Source organism: Centropristis striata, chromosome 19, assembly GCF_030273125.1.
Source record: "Centropristis striata isolate RG_2023a ecotype Rhode Island chromosome 19, C.striata_1.0, whole genome shotgun sequence".
Taxonomy (NCBI): Eukaryota; Metazoa; Chordata; class Actinopteri; order Perciformes; family Serranidae; genus Centropristis; species Centropristis striata.
The window spans coordinates 9,883,728-9,908,080 of NC_081535.1; the positions used below are offsets into that span (position 1 = coordinate 9,883,728).

General features: G+C 37.9%; 1 protein-coding gene and 1 pseudogene across 2 annotated transcripts in view; one reads left to right on the forward strand and one right to left on the reverse strand.

Moving 5' to 3' along the window:
• The window catches only part of mmp17a (matrix metallopeptidase 17a), an 89,258-nt gene extending 78,938 nt beyond the window's left edge, over nucleotides 1-10,320 (forward strand). For both annotated transcript variants that reach the window (XM_059358363.1, XM_059358364.1), the window contains one exon: nucleotides 8,060-10,320. In XM_059358363.1, the coding sequence (XP_059214346.1) occupies nucleotides 8,060-8,385 (326 nt within the window). In that variant the 3' untranslated portion in view covers nucleotides 8,386-10,320. The remainder of the gene's footprint in view (nucleotides 1-8,059) is intronic.
• Nucleotides 10,321-22,673: 12,353 nt separating this feature from the next.
• LOC131993010 (5.8S ribosomal RNA) lies at nucleotides 22,674-22,814 on the reverse strand (annotated as a pseudogene).
• Between the last annotated feature and the right edge of the window lie 1,539 nt (nucleotides 22,815-24,353).

Consider the following 24,353-nt stretch of genomic DNA (forward strand, 5'->3'; position numbering starts at 1 on the left):
ACATCATTATCCACAGTTATGCTTGGAGTGAAAAAAGGATGATTTTCTACCTGCTTATTGAGACCGCAGGCATCCCTTTTATTTTCCTTTTTGAGCTTTCAAAATGCCACATAGAGTAAGTCTGAAGAGAAATGAAATTTTGAACCGTTGTCTCACGATGATCTCATTTTTACCACTAAACAAAGTTTGAGGGGTTGAGTGTTAGAAGAAGGTAAATAAGTAAGTTCTTTGCTTTGGGGCTTAAGGCACCAAATGATTCAAGCAAAGTCACAACCATGTTGCAACTAAGTTACATAAATGCGGTCAATCTCTCAACCTCTTTCACCTAGGGGGTGCACTCCAAACATGAAATTCACGTATGTAAGCAGGTTAATGTTGTATATAACACATTGCTTTTGCAAGTTTCATGTCATTCTTCACAATAAACTACAAAAGCCAGATATAAGATACAGACACATAGATAACAATGATACTGTATCACACTCTAATGGAATACAACAAAAGCAGATTTCTCTCTTTGTCTTTCTCTGTTTCAATAGCACGGCAGCTTCTCTACAGAACTTCAAATAAATGTTGGGTTGATAACAAAGCTGTGCCGCTACTACAATGTTCCACGAAATAAATGATCAAAACCATACCCCCAAAATAGTCAATCCACCAGGTAATGGGGTGTGTATAAATAAAGTCTGTGACAAATTTTGACCTCTTCTGTCTTCATTAAAAATGTTTATAAAGACTGATTGATTACATATAGTGAGTATGTGAAAAATCACCACTCTCCTTTTCTTCCAGAGATAAATGATGACATTTCTCTGGGAAAAATAGAGTTTTAACACTCCACCAGAGCGTCAGACCACTGGTAGCTTTGGTATCTGCCAAAGGCAAGACTGTGCAATGTCCTTCCCAGGGGAAAACCTCAAAGAAGAATAAATTGCAAGAGAAATCTGAGACAAAGATAGAACAATTATGTAAGTCAGATACATGCAGCTTAAAGTCTTGAAGTTTTACTACCACATTACAATTCTAAGGCAACTTCCCAGGAGCAGTAAAACACTGACACAGTTGGAACCACCTGATTAAGCATATTTTGAGTCATGCTAGCAGCCTGACTCTGTGGAAGGACATTCATGGTCCCCTAAGGAAGACTCCTACTGACTTTGTTGATCCCCTAACCTTTCCTCTGACATCACCATGAAGGTTAAATGTCCTATCAACTAATAGCTGACCCCTCATTAGTGATTCCATTGACTTTATATAAGCCACCGCAACATTACACATTTGTTTGTTGACTAGCGTTCTCAAGTCTCAAGATTAGAACCAAGATGTTACTTTTAGGTTTCATGAAGTGAAAACACACTGAAAGGGTCAAACATAAAGTGTGCCATGGCAGCAATCTGTCAATCAAAAGGTAGCTCCGCCCTAAAGCATACCCTGCTTTATCATCTATTTGACTTTAAATGGGACCAGTATTAACAAAATTAACACCATGATCAAGACTTGAATCAAATGATTAAGATCATATACTTATTAGAAAAACATATACTGAGGTAATAGAGAAGAAGGGTAATTTTCTCATAGACTTCTATACACTCAGGCTTCTTTTTAGAACCAATGGAGTCACCCCCTGCTGGCCATTAGAAAGAATGCAGGTTGAAAGCATTTCCGTGTATCATTTTTCAGATCTGGTCTACTTAACGCTCATATAAAATCTATTGTATAATGTGTGATATGCTATCATTCATACAGTGCATTCTGTCATGACATTTATATTTACTTTATTTGAGTCTATTTTATTTTGGCAGTCTCCCTGGTTGTATCCTTGCACATTTTTGTTGGCATAGCTGCAGTATGCAGATTAGAGGGCACATTTGCATTCGGTTGTTGTTTTTTTCATGTGTCAAAATATTTTTTTAACCTTTTATCTGTTATTTTGACGGAGCACACATGGTCTTTTTTTTTTGCCAAAACTCTGTTTCGCATTCACACAGTGGAACACGTTCAAACTTGGAGCTCACCCAGTGTAATCACAGTGAGCGGCTCCACTGTAGCAGCTGACTGTCAAGGTCACAATGCCTGCTTCCATCAAAGCATCGCAGTCATCTGATGACGTGCATCTTAATAAGAGGAACAAAACAGTCTAAAACTATTTGTTTGAGAAACTTTGTGCAACATGTTTCTGTTAAGCTGCTTGCTGTGTGTGAGGCTCTGAATGATAGGCGTTTTTCTTTTTAAAAATACGAATACAAAAATAGCCACTCCTGATATTTGAGGCTACTCTCAGTGGGAGCCCGGATGTCCTTAATCCCCCCCTGCAGTATGTGAATACAAGGAAGCTCTCTCCCTGTCAGGTGTTCAGTGGTCTGTGTTCTGTCTTCGGTCTTGCTCCAAGCTCTTTGATCTGTGTAAGCACATGTGTGTATGCATGCATGTGTGAGATGGTGCCAAATCGCACAGTCGCGACTCCACTTCACCCCCGGCCATTATCACCACAGAGCCTGGAACGGTAAACTTGGAACCCTACACGCACAAACGCACATAGATGGACCATGGGGCATGGGAACTGGAGCCACATCAAAGCCTGTTCTCTGTTTGTTTCACCAGCTCAGGATGAATAGAGAGAGAAAGGAGATAGGAACAGACATGGGGAGAAACAAGTGACAGCAAGAAGGAGAGAGCAGATACACTGACACATCATTATGAAAATAGAACAGAAAGATGAGGAGAGATGTGTGAAAAGGGGAATCCAGACAAGAGGAGATATGGGGACACCTGAGGATGAAGATAATAAAGACAAGAGGAAGAAAAAGAAGAGATGTTAGGAAGATAGATGACTCAACTCAGAGGACAGATAGAGAAAGCATAGAGAGTCAGAGAAAAGGCAGTAAAACTAAGGTTAGTTGCTGTGAAGGGAAAAATGGGCATAAAGGGCATTAATGTAGCTGTAATGATGATAATAATCATAGCTGCTGGCACCTAGGAATAGTTTTGTCTTTTACTCATGGCGAGAAAAGGGTAAAGGGAGTGGAGAATTACATTTATCAGGTGCGAATATTATCTTTCACCTGCATGGAAAATCACATACAGTCAGCCTCAATAGTTGTAGAGGTGTCACATTAGTGGAGTCAAAGTTACAACCTGTGAAGACGTGATTTCTTTAGTGATTTTGGAATAAAAGGTTTGAAATCTTGTGTAACTTTGTGGCATCAAGCTGCAGTCATACTAAAACTAGAAGGCCATCGAAGAGCACAGACCTCCGCCAAAGGCCATGTCCTCTCCTGCAACGAAAGCGAAAAATGATTAGTGTAGCCGCCCTGTGATTCCGTTAGGATTTAAAATCTATTCACCACTTTGGACAGCTCGAGGATTTTTAGTCTCTGAGGACAACGGGAGAAGACTGTTGGCACAGTGACATTCTGCCTTTTGGGCTTGGACGTCCAATAATAGTGATTGATGGATAAGGAGAGTGACTTTGGGAGTGTGTGTACTCTTGTACTTCTGTCGTTTGTGAGGATCAGTTCTAGATGTAGAGAATGAGGACATGTTTGGAAAGTGAGTAAGTTTACAATATGTCCTCATTGCAGAGGGCTACAGAGAGCTGATCTGGGACTTGTTTTTAAGTTAATGTAACAATAATATCAATCAATCAATCAATCGATCAGACTTTATTTGTATAAACTAAACACTTTTCATACAAGAGAAATGTAACACAAAGTTCTTCACATAAAAAAGGAGAAAATAGTAACAATAATAATAATAAAACAAGCAAACACCCTCTACCCCTGACCCGACATCACACCCATCCCATTAAGAACAAATTATTTAGATAAAATAAATAAAAATAAAATAAGGTAAGATAAAAAAGATTAAAACAATAAATAAATAATAAAAAAGTAGAGCATTATATATATATATATATATATATATATATATATATATATATATATATACATAAATAGACTAATATAGTGGTGGAGGAGATCTAGGTACCAGGGGGGCAAGGGAATGGAGGGATTTATATGTAAGCAGGAGTATTTTGTAGTCAATGTGGAATTTATGTATTTGATGATTTAATGTAGGACTGACAGACAGTGGGCAACATTACTTACTGCCTTTACAATGTACCTTGTTATGCTACAGTGTTACTTAATGAAAAAAGTAACATGTTAAAGTACTTTTGCATCACCAAAATCAAAAACCACTTTGCAGTTCCTTGCACATGTTGGTTATATTGTCCAGAGGACACCCACCCTTCTGTCGTCTTCCTTTGAATGTATTGACTCTACCATCTTTGCAGAGTCTCGTCGATAGTCCATAATCTTCTGCTAATAACAGGATGTCAGATGCAATATCCCCTTTACAGCTCAATATGTCTGCCTACCAGTAGACATAAAATTCAAGAAGATACAGGACTCATGCATATACACTAAAAAAGATCATACATCATGTATTTTTCTTGCAATTCAACTGTAATGACAAGACCTCCACTAACATTACCGTAAAGTCTCGTCACTTTTCTTTCGGTTTCCTTTTTTGTGGTAATGAAATATGCTAAACTTTACCCATATCAGATTAAGTATTTGAAAATTATGAACTAACTAAATGAATAATTACTTTTTAAAAGCACAACAATAATCTAGCGCATTACTTCAAAGGACTTCTTTCTCTAGCGCATTAGAGAAAGAAGTCTTCTGATGTTAAGTGCCTGTTCTCTACAAAGATCATATTTTTATTGCATCAAGCAGCAGCCCACCTTGAATATATATTCTCATGATTATGCCGAATGAATGGACTCTCGCTACTAAGGGTCTTTACAGGAACTGCCTACTTGTGTTTTACCTTACCTTGTACACTTGACGTGTTTTAAATTACTGCTGTCACCCATTGTGAACAACAAAGGATATCATGTTATCACAAGATATATATTTATATTGTCAGGTTTAGCACCTGGGTTCTGATGAATTAGGCCTTATTTTCAAGACCAGAAATGATTCCTTTTGTTCAAGGCCAATGCGTGGATAAAGAAATATAAAGCGATTGTTTCCACTCTTCTATGTAATTTAAAGAGCCATACAATCAGCGCCAATGTTGCTCAGACTTTCTCACAAATACTCTTTGGTAAATATTCCACTTAGGAAACAGGTCCTTGACTGCACCAACTGAATGCTTAAGATGCTTTAATCACTCTGTGTCCTTCATTCCTGTTTTCTCTTGTCATTGTCTTACTTCCTCCAACACTTGGATGAATGCGAGGTTCATACCTGTATGACAACAAGAACAAGATTCAGTTATTTTCTATCAATTTTGTTGGACAAAACCCAAAAAATATTTACTTGCTCCAATGCTATTAACATTGAGGGAACATTCCTAATGTCGCTCGAGCTCCTTCACTTGTTTATTTCCTCTTATTCATTTCAGTCACAAAGACTTCTTACTTCTTTGTCTCAGTCAACAGCCTTGTGGGAGGTGGTGGCCTTCCAGTTCACAATTTTAGTTTGTGAAAGTTCAGGAAACTGAACCAAATTAAAAATTCTGTTGTTGATTTGTCCCATATGAGCACATGTTTGAAAAAATCTTTACAGATTTTGTCAGATATCTGACATGCTAGAGCAAAGAGCCAAAAAAAATGCATGTGGCAAATATATTGCCACCTATTTAATGGATCTATTTTTCATAATGGCACATGACACATTTTGGAGGCTTTTCCCTACAAAGTGGTATTTTCATCAAAAGCACACAGCATTTAGTTTTTTTTCTTTTGTTCTGCAAGGGCCCATTTGGTATTTTGGAAAGTCTAATTAACTTAATTACCCTGAAGTCAAAGGACAGGCACAGTAGGGGGCGTGTCAGTAACGATCAACTGGTACAGTGCAATTATGGCGCCAAGAATGCCCAAAAGGGGTTGCTGTGTTCTGAGCTGGCACAGAGTCCCCACACAATGACATAAATAAAAGCAGTAAGACGAATAAGGTGAATCGGTTTTAATTCTCTTCATAACATTTTCATCTGAACAAAAGAAAATATCTTCCAAAGACTGTTATTTACAGAGCATTTTTGCATTCTGCTGCTGGTGCTCGATTATCTAGTCTCTTCCAACATGGTGCTTAAACCTGCAGCTATCACCGGCAAAGTTATTGCTCACAGCATCTAATTGTGTACAGTATGTACATCTGCCACCAAATTTGGTTCAGTCCCTAGTTAAATTATCACCATCCCGCTATACCTAACAGCAACCCCACAATAAAAGCTTGTGACATCACATGGTTTTTGAGCCAGCTTCAAGTGGAGGAAGTGCAGTTTTTCACAACCCTGTGTTGACTTGTTTTTTCAGCCCTTAAGGCTGTTCCTTAATGCAGTCTTAAAATGGCCCTACATAAGAGGATAATTGTCTGATCTGAATGATCTGAGCAAATTATCCCGTAGTTTGAGAGGTTTATCCTGATGTTACTTACTCGAACAGAGTCTAGAGACAGCCGGCCGTTTTCGCTGTTCCAGAGGCTGTAGCGGGTTCACTTTTAGGAATATACTGGAGATACTGGGATTATATGAAACTGGAAAATCTAAGGAATCTATAGGCACCAAGGATATGTCTGACGTCATGCGATCTCAACGAAAATAGGCTCTCTGCGTTCCCACAAGTCTCCTTTTTACATACATGGCTGCCTTCCAATTCAGAACTGAGAATTTTTTCTGATTTGACAAAACAATTCTTGATTGAATTTAATTTTGTGGACACAAAATGCTGTTTAACAGTTAAATTGATATATATTGTATTGCATTACTCACCATATCGCAAAATGCTTAAAATTGCAATAATATCGTATCGTGACTCAAGTATCGGGATAAAATCGTATCATGTGGCCTCTCCTGATTCACACCTCTACCAAACATCCTGTCCAGGAATTATCAGCATCACGTTAGCATTAGCTTGCATTAGCCCCACTTAAAACTTCTCGCGTGCAGTGCAAAATGTTAAGCCATGCTAATTCTATCTCCTCAGGCATGGCTTTATCCATTTTTTTTCTATTCAAAACAGAGCACAAACAAGTGCAACTGGCTAATGGCAACTGTCCACCGCCGTGTTTGCTTTTATCTGAAGTGCAGTTAGTCATGTGAGATTCCTATTTCCTATATGAATTTGTTCAGCAGAAACACAAAGTTTGTGGTCCAGTGTTTTGACTGAATCATCTGCTGTGTAAGATATAAAAAAATATCTTAAATCTGTTATGTCTCTGGTCTCCCACATTTGTAAAATAACTTAAGATTTGGAAAACCTCTAATGTGCACCAGGCATTAACTATTATTTCTGATATGTAGAGAATGGAGCCTGCCATCTGCACAGCAAGTACACCAACTGCTTATCTGGTTGTTGTTTTTAGTTTGAAGACTTAAGACTAGTCTTGTGTGAATAACCTAAGAGTTCTATTTTTATTTTATTGTGCAAGGTACAGATTTGATGTTTTTCCTCTCTTTTTATTTCACTCCAGGTTACACAGGCAAAAACCTCAATAGGTATCTCCCATATTTATCATACTGTTCTCTACAGAGTAAGAATGAAAATCTCTTTTTTGTTATGATGAAACATTTAGGTGTCTGGTTAGAAATAGATGGTTCATTCAGATGGTTGGGGAAGGCAAAAACATCCTTTTTTCTGGACTTTCCTCTCTAAAACAGTGTAAACTGTGAGTGTGATTGCAGTGCAGTCACACTGAATGAAATGATACGATTCTGCATGATGGATGTAAGGCAGTACACACCCACTGATATGCATCTTAATATAATCCCACACTGTTTGAAATGATTCCCAATCCGTCTTGAACAGGTGTACCGTGGGGTATGTTAATAACAGTGGGAACGCACTAAGCATAAACACTCTACACCCTGGATCACTGATTCATGAAATTAACGCCCTTGATGTTTTATGTGTTCTGTGCTTGATGTGTATTCCACATCAGAGCGAAGACAATTGTATACCTTGTGTGGCTATTAAAGCACATAATCTTGCATTGTATTGTGTTTTAATACCAACCCTCTTTCTCGCTCTCTAACTCTCTCTCCGAAGGCTCGTCCTATTTCTTCAAGGGGAAGGAGTACTGGCGAGTGCCGAGCAGTGACATGGAAGTGGAGGCAGGATACCCCCGCCTCATCGCTAAAGACTGGCTGCTGTGCACCGAGATGCAGTCGGACTCTCCGGACACAGAGCTCAAAAGCACGGAGACGAGAGTCAACGTGCACCATCACCCAGACCACGCAGAGAACGGATACGAGGTGTGTTCCTGCACCTCTGACAGCGCCTCGCCTTTAGGCGCCCGCCCCTCCCCGTCTCCCCTGTGGCTGCTGCCACCTCTCTGGACGCTCTCGCTGGCCCTCCGCTCTGAACTGCTATGATGCCAAAGCATGGGACAAAGTTCTCAAGCTGATTGGTGGAGGGCAAGTGGACACTCAGTGGAAGCAAAAACTGGAAGATTTTCTTCTTATTTTATCATTTGGTATCCTTTTGTGCTAACTTTGCTGTTATTTATTTAACATGTCATTTGGTGGGCACTGCCAGCTAAAGTAGTCATCCTTTTAGGCATCAACCCACACATGCTTTACAAAGTTTGTTACTGAATGGTCAAACTGCCGCATCTCTGCAAGAAAAGATGTTATAGGTTATAAAAATGTATTCCACCAGTGATTGTTCGTCTGCAATGCCTCACACACAGGGACAAGGTAAAAGTATCCAGGGATGTAGGCAGGTGCAAAGGTGAACAGTGGCCAACACACACTGTTGCCAATTTTCTGAAATCACAGCAGGTGTTTTATTACAGGTTCAATTCACCAAAATTAGCATAAAATATATTTAAAAATAACAAACACACTTTCCTCTAGTGGTATCTAACCATGAAGATGGTTAAATGTTTTATTTAATACATTCAACCTCTGCCCCAATAGAGCTCCAGCAGTCGACGTCACACTAAAAGTCAAAATCAAACCACTGTCATATTGGCCTGAAAGCGGGAGTATTACACTGCTACTCTCTCTTCCTACTGTATTTATACAAAGTGGGCATGTTTGATAGCTGGGATGCGAAAAACAATCAGGGAAACATAAGGGATTCCTGAAAAACTGAAAGTCATTCAGTTTTGAATGGTTTTCTTGTAATTAAAATTTAATGGCATAACATGTTTATCATAAAGGAATTATTTCATGTATGAGCCGGTGCCTTTTTGAATTCATTCAGACAGTCATGTTATAGTTAACTTTTCAAATAAAAAAATCCACACTAGCTCACACTAAATGATTACAAATTAGAACACAGATTACATTACACTGCTCTTTGCTTGTGCTAACCTCACAAATCCAGATTTCATCCATTTATACCTCCAAGCTTTTGTTGGCTGGCTACTCTCCAGAGTTGGCAATGGAAAATTCATCAGATCATTTTAGATATCTGGATACAGCAGATCAGAAGTTTTGTCCATTTTGGCTGAAAATCACTGCAAGGAGAATTATTTGGGTCAGTGATGTTTAATCTATAAAAAAATGATGTTCAATGTGAGTTAAAGTGGCCAGTGAACTCTGACGACTTGAAATTGACACTGGTGCCATTAATCTTTGCTCATGCTTTTCCTGCCAACATGTCTGTGTAAACAAAACAAGTCATGTGACGTCCAGAGCTCTATATGGTGGAGGTGAAAGGAATTGGTTAAAAAATATTTCCATTGAAAAACTACACAGTAGTGTGCCTTTGCAGAAACGACATCAGTGAGGAACAGGAACATTTGAATTTATAAAAGTAATTCTGTCTACTTTGCCGTGTGCACCACTAACTCTTTCCATTCACCATTCAGTGTGCAAACTTCTTACTGTGAGAGCCGTAAGGATGGATGGATGAGTAGGTGGATGAACTCTGTAGGCACCAGTTTTCTTCCCTCAACTGTACTCTGAAGTGAGAAACTGCTGCTCAAGTACGTATTCCCATGATTCATTATTTTCACCTCTGGTTCGGAAGCATTCCCTGTTCTTGGTTTAGCTGTATCCTCTGTATCAAACTCAGATAAAATGATATTCCAGTTTATTTTACATTGCTTTGATCAGGTCAAAGAGTTCACAGAGCTGTTTTTGGACTGTTGGGCAATTTTCTTTATCGCCCCAAGCTCCTTCTGAAGAGTTAGCCCCTGGATTTATTCTTGCTGTAAAGATATATTTACCTATAGACTGATATATTTGAGTTGAAAGGTTCTGCAGTTATTGCATAACCGAGTGGATTGTGTATATTTTAAGCTGTGTTTTCTAATGTAAAATATTTTTGTAGAAAAATAAAAAAAAAATCTGAATGACTTTATTGGCTAACTGTGGTTCCATTAATTTTAATGGAGACAGATTATTTAGAGTACTCAGTGTTGCGGGTGTGTGGGCGTGAGTGTGTAATTATTTAGCGTCATTGAAAAGAAGCCCGGCCTTGAAGACGGATGAAGGTAACATGGCAGCTTGCAGACACCAGCTGGGAGCTGCTCTCCATCTCTCTGATGTTCTTGAGCATGTTTTCTCTTGTAATGGTCATTGCTGTTTATTAGGAATGCAAGTCACATTATGTCAGTCACTACACGCATACTAACTTTATGTCTGCTCTATGAACAGATTTGCTGGCAGAGGATTATACAGTTTACCCATATGTGTTAAGGAAAAAGAATCATGCAAGTAGTCACCTAATCCAAGAATATTCAGCAGCTCAGATACTGTTAATTCAAAGATCAAAGTTAGCAGGATGTCAGGTCTGTCACGTCTTGGTAGACGCAAACACACACAAGTAAACACATGGGGGGGATATGAGAATGCGAAAAAAAAAAATCTTATGGCACCCATGTCTATAATGCATGATTAACATACTTAAAATGCATTGTATCCTGCTTATAGCGCTGTATACTTACAGTTGTAACACATAAAAATGTATAATCCTTTTTTTATTTTTTTATTTACTTCTTATTGATGACTTTTTTAACATTTTAAACAGAACAAAGAACAGGAACAGTTGGGGTGGGAGGTACCTCTATTACACAGCATCATCATTTTCTCCTAGCATCATTATTTGCAGCAGTCGTTGTTAGTTAAACGACAGTTTTACATAAAATCAGAACTTGTAAGCTTAACATATTCTGTCCATTTTCACCAAGTTTTGTAAAATAAGTCCATTTGCAATTTTAGTTGAAAAGTCACTTTTTCCATTTTGTAGATGTCTTGTATGATGTTGATCCAGTCCTCATTTCTTGGTTGCTCAGTCTTGAGCCATCTCCTGGTAATGGCCTTTTTGCTTTCTGCTGAAAGAATATAAAGCAGTGTCTTGTCTCCATTGCTAAAGCCGTCTAGTATATAATGCTTTTTTTATAACATTTTTTAATGACTTATAAGGTCAAAGATCCTTCATTCCTTCAATTCTTCATAATTCTTCATAATTGCTGGTTGCTGGTCACTCACTGAAATTTACTACATTATAATCACTATTATAATGTATTTTGATATAATATTACCACCTATACCGCAAGAATTGTATTCTTTATTCACACTGAATGACCACTTACAATAATGTATAATTACATTATAATGCATTGTAACATATGTAATTTGAATGTATAACAACAATTAAATTCATAACTATGTTTATACGGTGCTATAACCAGATTACAATGCATTATAAGTATCTTCATAATGCATTATAGAGATAGGTGTCATAGACAGTGTTACTGTGAATGATATATATTACATATTTATCAGTCGAAAAAAAGTTACATAGCTCAATATATAACGCTTTAAAATTAATGTCAATAAAATTAAATAAGAATGATGTTCGAATTACTGTATTACTAATATACTAACCTTAGTTAAAATCATATATGGCTTTTAGAGATAGAGATCTCCTATTTTGTAGTATGATAAATATTCAATCAGCATTTTCATTAAAAAGAGCAATGACCTTTACTGGAATAGCTAACATTTAATATTTCATTGATGTTCAATTGTGATACATTTTTAGAAGAATTTAAATCGTTTTTTGGTTTTGAAGGTTTTGACCTAAAAACATGCAGAGCAGTATTCTCTGCACAGGGTCACAACCTCTGTCTCTCAGGATTCAGGCAACAGCTTGTATGTAGTCTGAAAAGTGAGACCCAGGGGCAAATTAAAGTCCGCAAACCACCCACTGCTGCTTGTTAAGATTTTGCTGCGAGCCACATAATAATCTAAGGCTACTCTTTGATTTTTATCACCTCTCTTTTCTCTCATCTGGATTTCAGCAGCTCAACAGTAAGAAAATGCTGTTTAGAGGGATTTAAGTGGGCAAATCTGATTGAAACTGCAACAGTGGGGGTGTGGGACAAAAGTAGGGTTTTGAAAAGGGATGAGTGCAGGTCCTAACATCTCCAGTGGAAATTACACCCCCGCACAATTGACACCTTAGTTAGAGTGAGGCCAGATATTAGGAATAATGGACAGGGGGACAGACTTTTCCAAGGTGGGCCCTTCATCCTCACCCCAGGAAATATATCAGAAGACAAGATGACAGGGGTTTTAGCAATATGTGTATTTACCATGAAAATACATGTAACTTGTCAGTAACTAAATTGTTATACTTGATCCCATTTAACCTTTGGGCCTTAGGCCAGGGTCATCTGTCCACTTTGACCTCTCCTGACAGTGGGCCAGTTACATCATACACTTAAGCAATGTCCTAATTAATCCCAGGCATATTTAGACGTTCATGTTGGATGTTTATTCTACCCAAAGGCTGCGGATGAAGCCCCACCAAAAAAATAATAATGCAGACCCAAAAACTTTACTCTGTTTTGAGGTAAAATGAAGTTTAAAAGTTTAAAAAGTCACTCAGTTGCCATTTCTGCCAACAGCAGCAGTTTTCCTTCCCTCCTCTTGACACACTCGACTGGTATTAATTAACTGGTGTGGCTCAGCAGCCGCCAGGAGAGCACCTGTACCCACAGGCAAATGCAGCAGGGATGGGTCACTTTCTAGCTGTTTGGTGGGAGACCATAAATGAAACAATTAGATTTGCTGTTTGTTTTTTTAAAGAAAATTATCATTTTAAAAGTACAGTTTCACTGAATATGCTAAAATAGTGTCATCACCAATTGAGCTTTTTTTACAGTTGCCACATGGCACTGTCACTGCTTAAGCCTCCAGATGGGCCAGGCAGAACCAATCAATCACTCTGTAGCTAATATATTCAAAAGTGGAGGAGTTGCCTGCAAAGCTGAAAAGTTGCGGTCGGATGGTTAACAGGAAGAGATCGTACAGTAAGGGGAGAAACAAATGGACAGCAAGTGGCAGATACACAGGGTGAGAAACAGACAATTGGGCAAACTGAAAATAGAAAAGCTGGCAGCCCAAGAACAAAACCACCACCAACCACAGAAAGAGACAAACAGATGTAGAGATATAAAAAAAAATGAAATGTCATCTCCGGAGAGACAGAATAACGATAAAGAAGCAATTTAGCAGTAAGTACATAATCCACAGAGGAGATAGGAAACCATTTCCTCACAGTAGCTGTTCATACAGTCTGTTAAAAGACAATTCTGTTTATCACAACTTAAGCCTATATTTTTTTAAATTTTGACCATATCTGTTGGCTTTGAAAGGGCATTTACCCTTTTATTTTGAAGTTAAACCTGAAGGAACCTATGGCAAATCAGAAAGTCAAAGTTGAAGTTGGTCTGAATTAAGCAGCAACCTCTGAGTCTGAAAATGCTAAGCCAGTGCAGAAGTGCCTTAATCCTGCATTCTTTCTAATGGCCAGCAGGGGGCGACTCTGCTGGTTGCAAACAGAAGTAAGTTTGAAAAACGACTAAAATGATTTATAACGTCATTAACCTTTTTTCGAATGTGTTTATTCTCTGTCACGAGTGTCTTCTTCAATACAGCATGATGTTACCTTTTTTAAATTCTGGTGTCATTTAGAGAAATTATACAACAAAGTATACTATGTGTGTCTGAAGTAAGTGTTGTCCATGTTTTTGTTTTAGAACATTGATGGTTGATGGTTTCCTAGTGTGTTCTGTTGGTCGCCAAAAAAATGTCTTGCATGCTTAGTTAGTAACGTGAAAAAACAAGGAGCCAATTCCTTAGCGTCCCTTAGTACAACTGAATACAGAACAAAATAACACAGTAGTACTAGCACTAGCTGATATTTAAGCTGCACCCTCTTTTCTAACTCTGGTCACTTCTAACTCCAAACAAGATGGGGACGGCCAAAAACCAAGATGGCGATGGCCAAAATGCTTTGAAAACGTTAGGCCATAAACCAACACGATGTCACGTCCACTTCTTTTATACAGTCTATGGACTGAACACTGTGATGGATGTGTATGACAGACCCTTTGCATTGTTTTTCTTTTTCCAATCTGACTTCTTTTTAGTGATAGTGCCACATTCACAGATCTCACCAAACATGGTAAGTGTTACTGATGTTAATGACTGATTGATGATGACTGATGATTTAACAACTATTTACAACTATAAAATTGAGACCAAAGTTGAACTTAACAAAGCTAAGCTTTTAAAATACCAATTACAAAATAAAAGCCTGGCAGAGAGAACTGTGTCAAAAACCAAAGGTCCCTGCTCAGACAGATGCCAGTTGTGAGGCCTATAAGATAAGATGCTACTAACAGAGAAGGGCAAGGCAAAATCAATCAACTCTGTATATGAGTTTGATTTGTTTGTGTGTGTGTGAAAGAGACAGAGAGAGAGAGAGAGAGAGAGAGAGAGAGAGAGAGAGAGAGAGAGATAGCTTGCCTCAGACAGGCGAGGTTAGTGCTCTACAGTGATATGAATTCTGAACCATGCTCTCTATCAGACACTCTCACACTCCCTTTGTACTGCTCGTAGCTTGACTAACCCCACACAGACACATGCATATGATTATTTCTGTGTGTGTGTGTGTGTGTGTGTGTGTGTGTGTGTGTAGCTTCTGGCTTTCAGGATAGCCCTCTGTAGACTGGGAGGTGGTGGTCATGGGGGAGAGGAGCAGCTGTTGTTGTGGCTGTCCATTTTGCATTTCGCCTGTCCTCACGCACACATCAAAGAGCTCGGAGCAGGACCCCTGAAGCTGGCACAGGTGCAGAATACACAACACGGACCTCTAAACACCTGACAAGGAACAGCGATGGGGGAGCTGTGGGAGATGCTGAAAGGAGAAGTCTCTTTTGGACCACAATGAAATCGGCAGCAGCTCAATAATAGGCACCAAAGTAAGCTGTAAATGATTGTAAAACATCTTCACATGCACACAGCGCATTAAATCCAGGCCTAAATGCACATGAAATACACAAGTTATGAATCCCACCATTTAACACTCTAACACCCTCTGCAAGCATGACTAAATGAGATCAGATATGAGTGGGTTCAGTCATGGTACAAAAATGTAGATTTATTTAAATATGTATGATACTGTTGGTTGGTCATGGATTCTTTTCTTTAGGCGGAAATGACACCTTAAGGCCTTTGCACACATTACCAATGGCAGGGTTCCTGCAGGCCAGGCAGAGCCAATCAATCAGTCTGAGGTGAACCTCACTGAATCTGAAATATCCACCGCCAGAGCAATTTCTTGCAAAAACGAGAATGTGACTTGGGATGGTTTGAGAGGATGATGAAGGATGTAAACTGTGAGATGCACCACATGCTGGGGTTGCAAACAGCTTAGCACTGCTTTAAAAATGTGTCTGAACTCTGAGCAAATATATTATTTATGACTTATTAAGATAATGTTGGCAACACTTTCTTTAAAGAGCCCATGTCTATAATACATTCTAAACATACTTACAACGTGTTATAATCTGCATTACAATGTGTATTTATAGCTATAAGCATGCATATATATTCATAATGCTTTTGACAATGATACAGCACATTATAAAGCAAAACAAAATGCTTAACGGTAGTTTATCACAATTCTTGTAGTAATAATAATTTTACAAAAAACATCCCTGCAATTATAAAGTACAATGATACTTGACCTTTTGTTTTTAATGTGCTATGATAATTGCTTTAAGGCATTATGAATATGCTACAAGTATGATTATACCATGTTTTTAGAAAACTATAACAAATTATGAGTATGTTTGAAATGTATATAGGCATTGAAATCATAGAAAGTGTTCCCATAAATTTCATCAGCATGAATATAAACAGGTTTGACTTAACTTTTATAGTAATTATTATTATATATAATATAATTAATTATGAGCTCATACTGGGGAAAAATTGTGTAGTGAGAGGTCATTTGAATCCAAATTAATTCTTAAAATCAATGAAAATAACAGTAAAAACTACTGAAATATAGATACTGTGTCTTTGCACCTATAACTATTTGTTGGCGCTTTGCTGCCCTCTGTTGGTTATAAAATATAACATTTTGACAAGTTGCCAACCAGTAGGATGGTGATGTTTGTCAGAGAGGGTGCAAACTCTAAAACAGGGGTGGGCAATTAACATTCCCAAGGGGCCACATGAGAGACTGCGAAGGTTGCAGAGTATCAGTCAAAAACTCTGAACTTAATGCTGCTCAATATTAATTTCAGCGCTTAATAAAATGTAGTGAATGATCTGGTTTTGAGCTGCTGCTGGTAAGAATACATGTTATAATAAGACTATGTTAATGTGGAGTAAGTCAAACATAGCAGTAAAAACTCTTAATGTTATGCAAAAAGCAACAAATGTTTTTGACAAGGTAACAAGGTAACTCAGTGTTTTTCTGTGCAGGTGCATATGCATGCACGCAGATAAGTAAATCGCCTTCAAAATAAAAGCACCGCAGTTGTATTGATTTCTAATTTCCAGGTAACCTCACGTGGGCCGGACAGGGACAGCCAACTGTCTAATGCCCAGGTCTGCTCTATAAGTTCAGATCAAGCATGATCCTACTAATCTAATTCACTTAAAAGATGGAAAACTGCAATTTTTAAAAACCTAATCAATCAATAATGGAACTAAAAAACCTGCAGTGTTAGAATGGTTCAACTGAGCCCTGTGCAATGATTGATTGAGGCGTATCTGCTCAGAGCCCACTGTATGAGTTTGATTTGAACATTTCTAACTTTGGCAACCCCTAGTGGTGGTATCCAAAAAAAACATGTTTTAAAAAAGGTTTTAGGATATTAACATAACCCCTTTATGGTACACATTATGAAACCAGTTAGGAAGAATGTGTGGGGTTTTTTGTCTTAAAATAGACTAAATAAACATAATCTGCAAAAAAAAATTCTAAAGTTTTTGGGGTTTGTTGTCCATGGGCAATATTGTACCATAACTGTGCACAAGTGAAAAAGAGAGTTTTTTAAATGAATTTTAACATAATTTATTTAATAAACATGTGTAAAAGATTCACTAGCTTCAACAGGGTACAATACATACCATTTTAGAATATAAAAACATTGTAAAAGGAACTTTTTAAACCGGTTTCTTGTCTGAATGTTACCTGTAGGCAACATAGCACCAAACCAACGACCCACTTAAATGAATGTCTTGAACAGTCTAAGTGTATGAAACTATCATAAATGAAGGTTTACTCATCTATCAGTAAGAATATTTTTTTTTTCCAGATAGAAAAGGGCCAGGAAATTATGTTTTGAGTGATTTCTTTGTGGTGCAAAATAGCAGTTGTTTCCTTTGGAAAAGTCTGCAAAATAGGGTTTCAATGTGGCCTCCTGGAGATCATGTGATAAATAAAGGCATTGCTAGCGGTTCCCTATACTCTTCCCTCTTTTTACAGTATTGCATCACTCAAAAACATGCATTGTAGAAATTTGACAGGCCAAAATGTGTACCACAAAGGGTTAATTCTGCAGCTTCTACTTTTGATTGCTGTCCAAAACATTTTCTAAGTAATTCTACAGTGCAGATTATGTTATAGACAGAGATTACTGAGATTATAAATTACTTGGGTGCAAGTGTGTTAAAGCCCTTTCGCTCAGACATTCCTTCAGCTTTCCTCCAGCCCAGCTGAAGCAGTGCTGGGAGCTAAGTATCTGCAGGGGTCTCAGCTCTGATCTCCTCGGGCGTCTCGTTAAATATGTCTGTGGCTTCTCTTCAGACTTTGGCTAAAGTCGGCTCCCTCTGAGTCTTCCTCAGTTTTTCTTAGATCTGCAGCCACTTGTGTGTCCGACCTTTTATTATTGATTAATCACTTTACTTTGGAACTTCTGAAACTTATTTGCTCTGCATCCTTACTTACTCTTGCCCCCCCTCCCTTTATTATTGTCTTTCTCCCAAATGAAGATGTCCTTTGAATTTCCTTCTACCTTTTTATCTCTAGCTGGCCGTTCAGTCTCACTGGGTTTTTTCTTCACTTGCACACTCTCTCAAGGGCTTCTTCTTCATCTTTCATCCCTTTCTCCTCTGCCTTCACTTTCTCTTGCCCTTCTTTTTGTCTCGCCTTGCCTCCTCTCTTTCTCCTCTAATTTTTCAGTTTAATCGTTTCATTAGCGTCTCTCTTTCCTCTTTTCATCAATTCCTTTTCAATTTCCTTTAATTTGTCACGCTTTTCACACCAAAAGTCAAACAGTCGTTGTTCCCTTTACATAAAAAATCTTTGAGTTTTAAGATGTCCTTGATTAGACCTTTACAGCACTTACAGTAAAGTTTTTTCCTCCCTGTTCAATCTTTCATGTATCAGAATGGATGTATTACCCAAAGAGTTATGTTCCTCTCTGACCTTCACATACAAAATATCCCTCAAAGAGACACGTACAAACCAAGAAGAGACTCAAAATGAGCAGAAAGAAGCATAACATTAATACATAAATATAACTAGTCACCAAAAAAAACACAGAGAGAGATGCAAAACAGCTGCTAAGGGACACAGAGAAAGTCATGAAAGCTATGAAATCGACAAAATAACCACAAACAGACACCAAAAAACAACAAAAACAAGCTAAACAACTCTAAAGTTTGTGTGTCTGGCTCCTGTAGGTAGTGGGGCCTTTTGTCACAACAACTTTCATTATTTCCTTATAAAGTATTATATGAAGCTGAATATTGCATATTTGTCTATGAATTTCTGTTCAAAAACATGAACTCTAGCCAACCTCAGTAAACCCAAGCATTACATTTTACCACAAAAGTGAGAATTAATTATGTAATTTGCAACCTTCAAGCATTTATTTGTTAGTTATTTGCAGATGATCAGTGGTGGAATAAATTTAATTCATCACACCTCTCTACGCTCAAATAATAAGAGTGCAGTGTAGAAACTGAATAAATGTAAATATGTCTTTATCCTTTGCAATAATTGAGTAGTTCTTTGGCAATTGCATTACCTTCACCCTAATATTATTTTTGCTCCAGTAAAATAGCATTAGGTGTTGTTAAAGCCCCTTCAGAGAGAGTACTTTGGGTTATTGGATGCAGAAAAGCTCATTTTCCAACTGCATGTGTCAGCGTGCTCAGCAGAGCAGGGAATTATGGTCTGCAGAAAGTGCTGCTTCTCCTACAGGCCTTTTTTTTAAATCCCTCTACGATTTGTTTAAATATGTGCATGATTAAGCATGCATTGCCATAATGTGTTTATTAATTTATTATTTTGTGTATCATCAGGTTACTGTTAGCATATTGCATTCTGTTATCTCTCATTTATCATATAAACAGTGTTTCTATAGTACAGTAAATATGCAAATATGTGTGAGTGAAAACATGAAGAAAACAACAGTGATAATTTAGCTTCTGCATCATTTTTTATTATGATCCAAATTTAGATACAAAAAAACATTAACACACATATTATATCCCTTTAACACCTGCCCACATAATTTTGTATTGGCTTTAATTGTATTTTATATAAATTAATACTTACACCAGAGGAACCTTTATTAACATCTCTTCCTATTTTTATTTTCACACAGGCGAAATTTCATTTCTTCTCTTTGTGTGGTGCAAGTGAATGCCTCCCTTTCTTCAATGAGGCCATTCCTGCACAGAGATTAGCATTAGCATTTTAAGCTAGCTCAGTATAAGCAGTTTACGTAAATCTTGTTGAAATATCTAGCTGTCTTGTTAGCTAAATTTATGAGGGACTCATAAAAAGGGAACTTAATTCCCCCATTAGAATGACTTGAATGGCTGTCCCAGTTTGCCACTAATACACAGTCCCAGTTTAGCAATATGCTATTTTCAAACTGGGATTGTGAAAAATTGCATTTAAAAAAAAAGATGAATATAAAAGTGATTTTTAAAATGCTTATTCACCATTACATTCTATGACAAAATATATAGGCTAATATTCAGATTTTTAATTTTTTTTATTTCCTTCACATTATTTACCTCAGAACAGTATGTCATTTTACTTTAATTTTTACCTCATTTAAAAATGTATCCATCAAATATGGTGTGCCACGCCCCTGGAAGTGACATCACAACCATGTCACCTACATCGTTTTTTGTCTCATACTTGCTTATGATGGGCTCAGTTTTGATTTTTAGAAATGGAAATATATGCATGTAAAGGTAAAAATGATGAAGCTAAATTGTTGCCGTTTCCCAGTATTCACCCTATAAACAAGCATAATGTTAACAAATGAATTATACACATATTAAAATGTATAAGCACAATATATGCATGATTATAGTTATTACAAATAGATGCTAATCTAAACATAAACAATCATCAGAAACTGTATATAGGAAGCTTTCTAGAATTTATGTTTTAATCTGTATATTTTATGTAATTATCTGCAGACTGTTCTCTCTTGTCTTCTTGTGCTCCTAAATGCTGCAGTTTTCCTCCTAAAGTTTGATGTTATCTTTTCAGGGCCTTTTCATGGACTATAAGTGAGGCTGAAAGCTGAACTGCATTGTGGGTATTATTGATTGCAAGGACACATTTTGTACAAGACAAAACAACAACACAAGGTAAATATTTAGATAATAAACATAATTATGAATAAATTGATTTTTAAAGAAATATCAAGACATTTCCAGTAGGGGGCAGTATTGGCAAATAAGAGCTTTAGTGACTCTTTATTGTTGTTTCTTTACATGTCTTGATATCAGTACAGTTGTGGGACAATAATAAATATAAATATACCATACATGTATGTTCATTTATAGTAAAACAACAGTAAATATTGGTCATTTGGGATCCTTATTACATTTAAGCACTAGAACAACTTTAATGGTTCCCTCTTGATCTTTGCATACTTCAGTTTTGTATCAGAGGCTAACAGCAGTTCCGGGTGCTGTTTGTAAGATGCTGGAGGAGGAGGCTGTATTTTAAGGAATGAAAACGTTATGGATTGGCTCTCCCCACACAAACACATGCCTCTTTTTCCCTGCGAATAAAATACCTTGCACCTCAGATTATTCATCCCACCCACTCAGCCCCCTCAACACCCCACCTCATCCGAAGTAGTGAACACATCACAGAGCCACGTCTCCGTACTGCCACTGCCGGGGTTACGCGCTGCATGTTCCAGATGCAGCTTCGACTAACTTTTCGAAACTGTTGAAACCACAACATTTCCTGTGTGAGTTATTTTTACTGCAGCAGAACTGATGCAGCACGTAACGAGGCAAAAACTAGTGTAATGCAGGATAAATGCTCCTAACATCTCACACATACAGTATGTCTTATCTGGTGATCTGCATTTTACTCTACTGTTGGATTCATTGCCAAACACAGGATAAAACTGTGAAGCAAATTACCTAAAATCCAATGCAAAACACTGACAGTACTTCATTTGCATTCCCATTACAGCAATGCCCAATCATGCTGAAATACCATTAGTAGAAGCAGATGTTACTGATATCTTTTCTACACCAACTTGACTTTGGAGCATAGTTGCAGAGGTGACACATGCCGCAGGCAAGAACAGACCAAATTCCATCTTCAAGCCTCAAGTTGATTTAAGCAGAGGAGAAATGTTTCAACATGCCTGTAGTTGAAACTGAAAGGCCTCACAAAGACAGTGAAAAGACACTTTTTCTCACTGTGCTGTAAAATCAGTAGGATCAGGTGAATAATATGATAATACTGTACAGAATGTGCATCCTTAGACACAACTTTCATATTTAATATACCCTCACACCATTTAGTTTGTAATCACTATAGTAATCACTATAGCTTATAAAAGCTGCATTGTGTACCCCAGTTTTTTTTAGTTTAATACATAAATTAATAAGCTCTATCTACAGAATATGTTGAGGTTACAGTGTTGATGTTGTGTCAAAGACCTTATTGCATTGTGTTGCAGAGATGCTAACCAGCTAGCCCCAACATGTCCGGTCTTGTATTGTCACTTCTGTCTAGAGAATCTGTAGTGAGTCACTGTAGCATCCAGTCTGCCTTCAGAGAGGATGAAGAAGAAGATGTAGCTACATCGTTAGCAGTACAAATGTTTTATACCTCACATTAAAACTAAAATTAAGACCTACAACTAAATTTAGATCCTTCCAGTAGACTCTACTTCTTCAGATGCAAGCAGAAGCAGAAATAGCATAGCATAGCATACTTGCTAGCATAAACATTTTGTACATTGTGTCTTTCTCACCAATGCCCCTCTATTGTTAACAAGCTGGACAAATCACCACTTAGCCGAGCTGTGGAGCTAGCTGGTCGCATTGTCTAGTTTGGAGAACCCAGAGTCTGCTCTGCATCGTATCTGCCTGTGTTTTCTCTCTGCCAGGCTGTTGGTCTCTGTGTACTCTCTGGGGACCCAGAGAAGGTGTGTTCAAAGTGTCGATGATCAATGTGTCCTGCAATTCACATTAGTTCTTGCAGCTAGCTGCGTTCTTCATCAACCCACGGGCCGAGTGATCCACCGCTAAGAGTTGTCACATTTTGTTTAGCTTTTTTGCTTTCGATTTGGCCACAGTTCACACAGTTCAGTCATTTTAGTTTGGAAGGTCTGCTATACTATTTTGACATTGGACATTGCAAGAGTGTCTTACTGTAACAATCTTAAACAGTGTCATCGCCACAGTTAGTTAATCATGCAGTAGATGCACAAGGTGAATTACAGACCCCTAGTTTGTTGAAGCATGTGGCCAAGAGTTACACACTGCCCCTTTAAAAATGAGAAGAATATTGCACATAATTCAGATTAATAATTTTAGCTTTCTGGTCTCCCTGGTGGCTAGTATTTGAATCCAGTTTGTTTTACTTTCTCTTGGCAGGGAGCATTAGAGCAGCAAAGGGCAAAAGCAAGTCATAACTGATCTGGATCTCTTCCCAAATCTGAACTCCATGATATTTTAAAGGGTGATGAGGCATTAAGGTCAAATAAATATCAATGTCTGACCACAGATAATGCATGCTCCTGGTATATCAGTGACTGCTCATAACAATTCAGCAGCTTTTTTAATTACTATTTTAGTTATAAACCATACTCTTGAAGTGAGTAAGCAATTGTAACCTTTTTGCGGTTACTTTCATTTTTGTTATGAATGGGAGATTTTTAACCTTATGTCTAGTTTTTGTTCCTTCTTTCATAAAGAAGCTTTCAGGTTGGAGAATCCCCCTCTGTCTGGCAGTATATATTCCGTATCAGCTTGTTTAACACTTCATTGAAGTTGGATCAGGTTTACATTGGTGGAAACTTTCAAACGGCAAAGATTCCATGTTTTTTTATTGCTGAACCATTCCACCGAATGGAAATATCCAGGATGTTTTGTGTATAATTTCCCCAAAAATCTGCCTGACAAATTTAGAAACTTTGAGACCTTTGCTAGAATTTAACATTAAGTTCTGTGGCAGAAATGTTCGCAGAAAAAATTCATGTAGGATTAAATTCATTGGGCTGTAAACTTTGAACATTGTCCTCTAAAGCCCCAAACTGCAGCTCTTCCCTTCCTCCCATATCACTCTTTCATGTTAACGGGCTGCTAACTGCTGGCTCCATCACAGAGCCCGCTCTCCTCCCAGGGTACTCGAGGTAGTATGGAGGGGTGGAGGGGGGTTGTGCTGGGCCAAATGGCTTCATAGAATTAGCAGCATTGTCAAGGCTACAGCGCAGCTCCAATCACCTCTGTAATCTCCCGATTTGTTCTCAATACACAACCAGAGCTGCCAGGAAGGGACCTGTTTGTCTGCTCTTCCATCCCCCCCGGGGCACTTTGAAATTCAGCTCACTGTCCTTCAACTTGGACTGAAGGAGAGAGAATCTTTGATGCATTTCAGGCCGGGGCCATACACACTGTATAGGTGAGCACTGCTGAACCAGCACAATAAGGTCTGAGGCAGACTATGGTGTCTTTGGGCAGTAACTATGAAATAATTTAAGTTATATTTTGTTGTTTTTAGTTCCTAAGTCCCAAGTCTGTTCAAAAATAACTCATAACTAACAACTAGGCCAAACAGAGAAACTAATCAG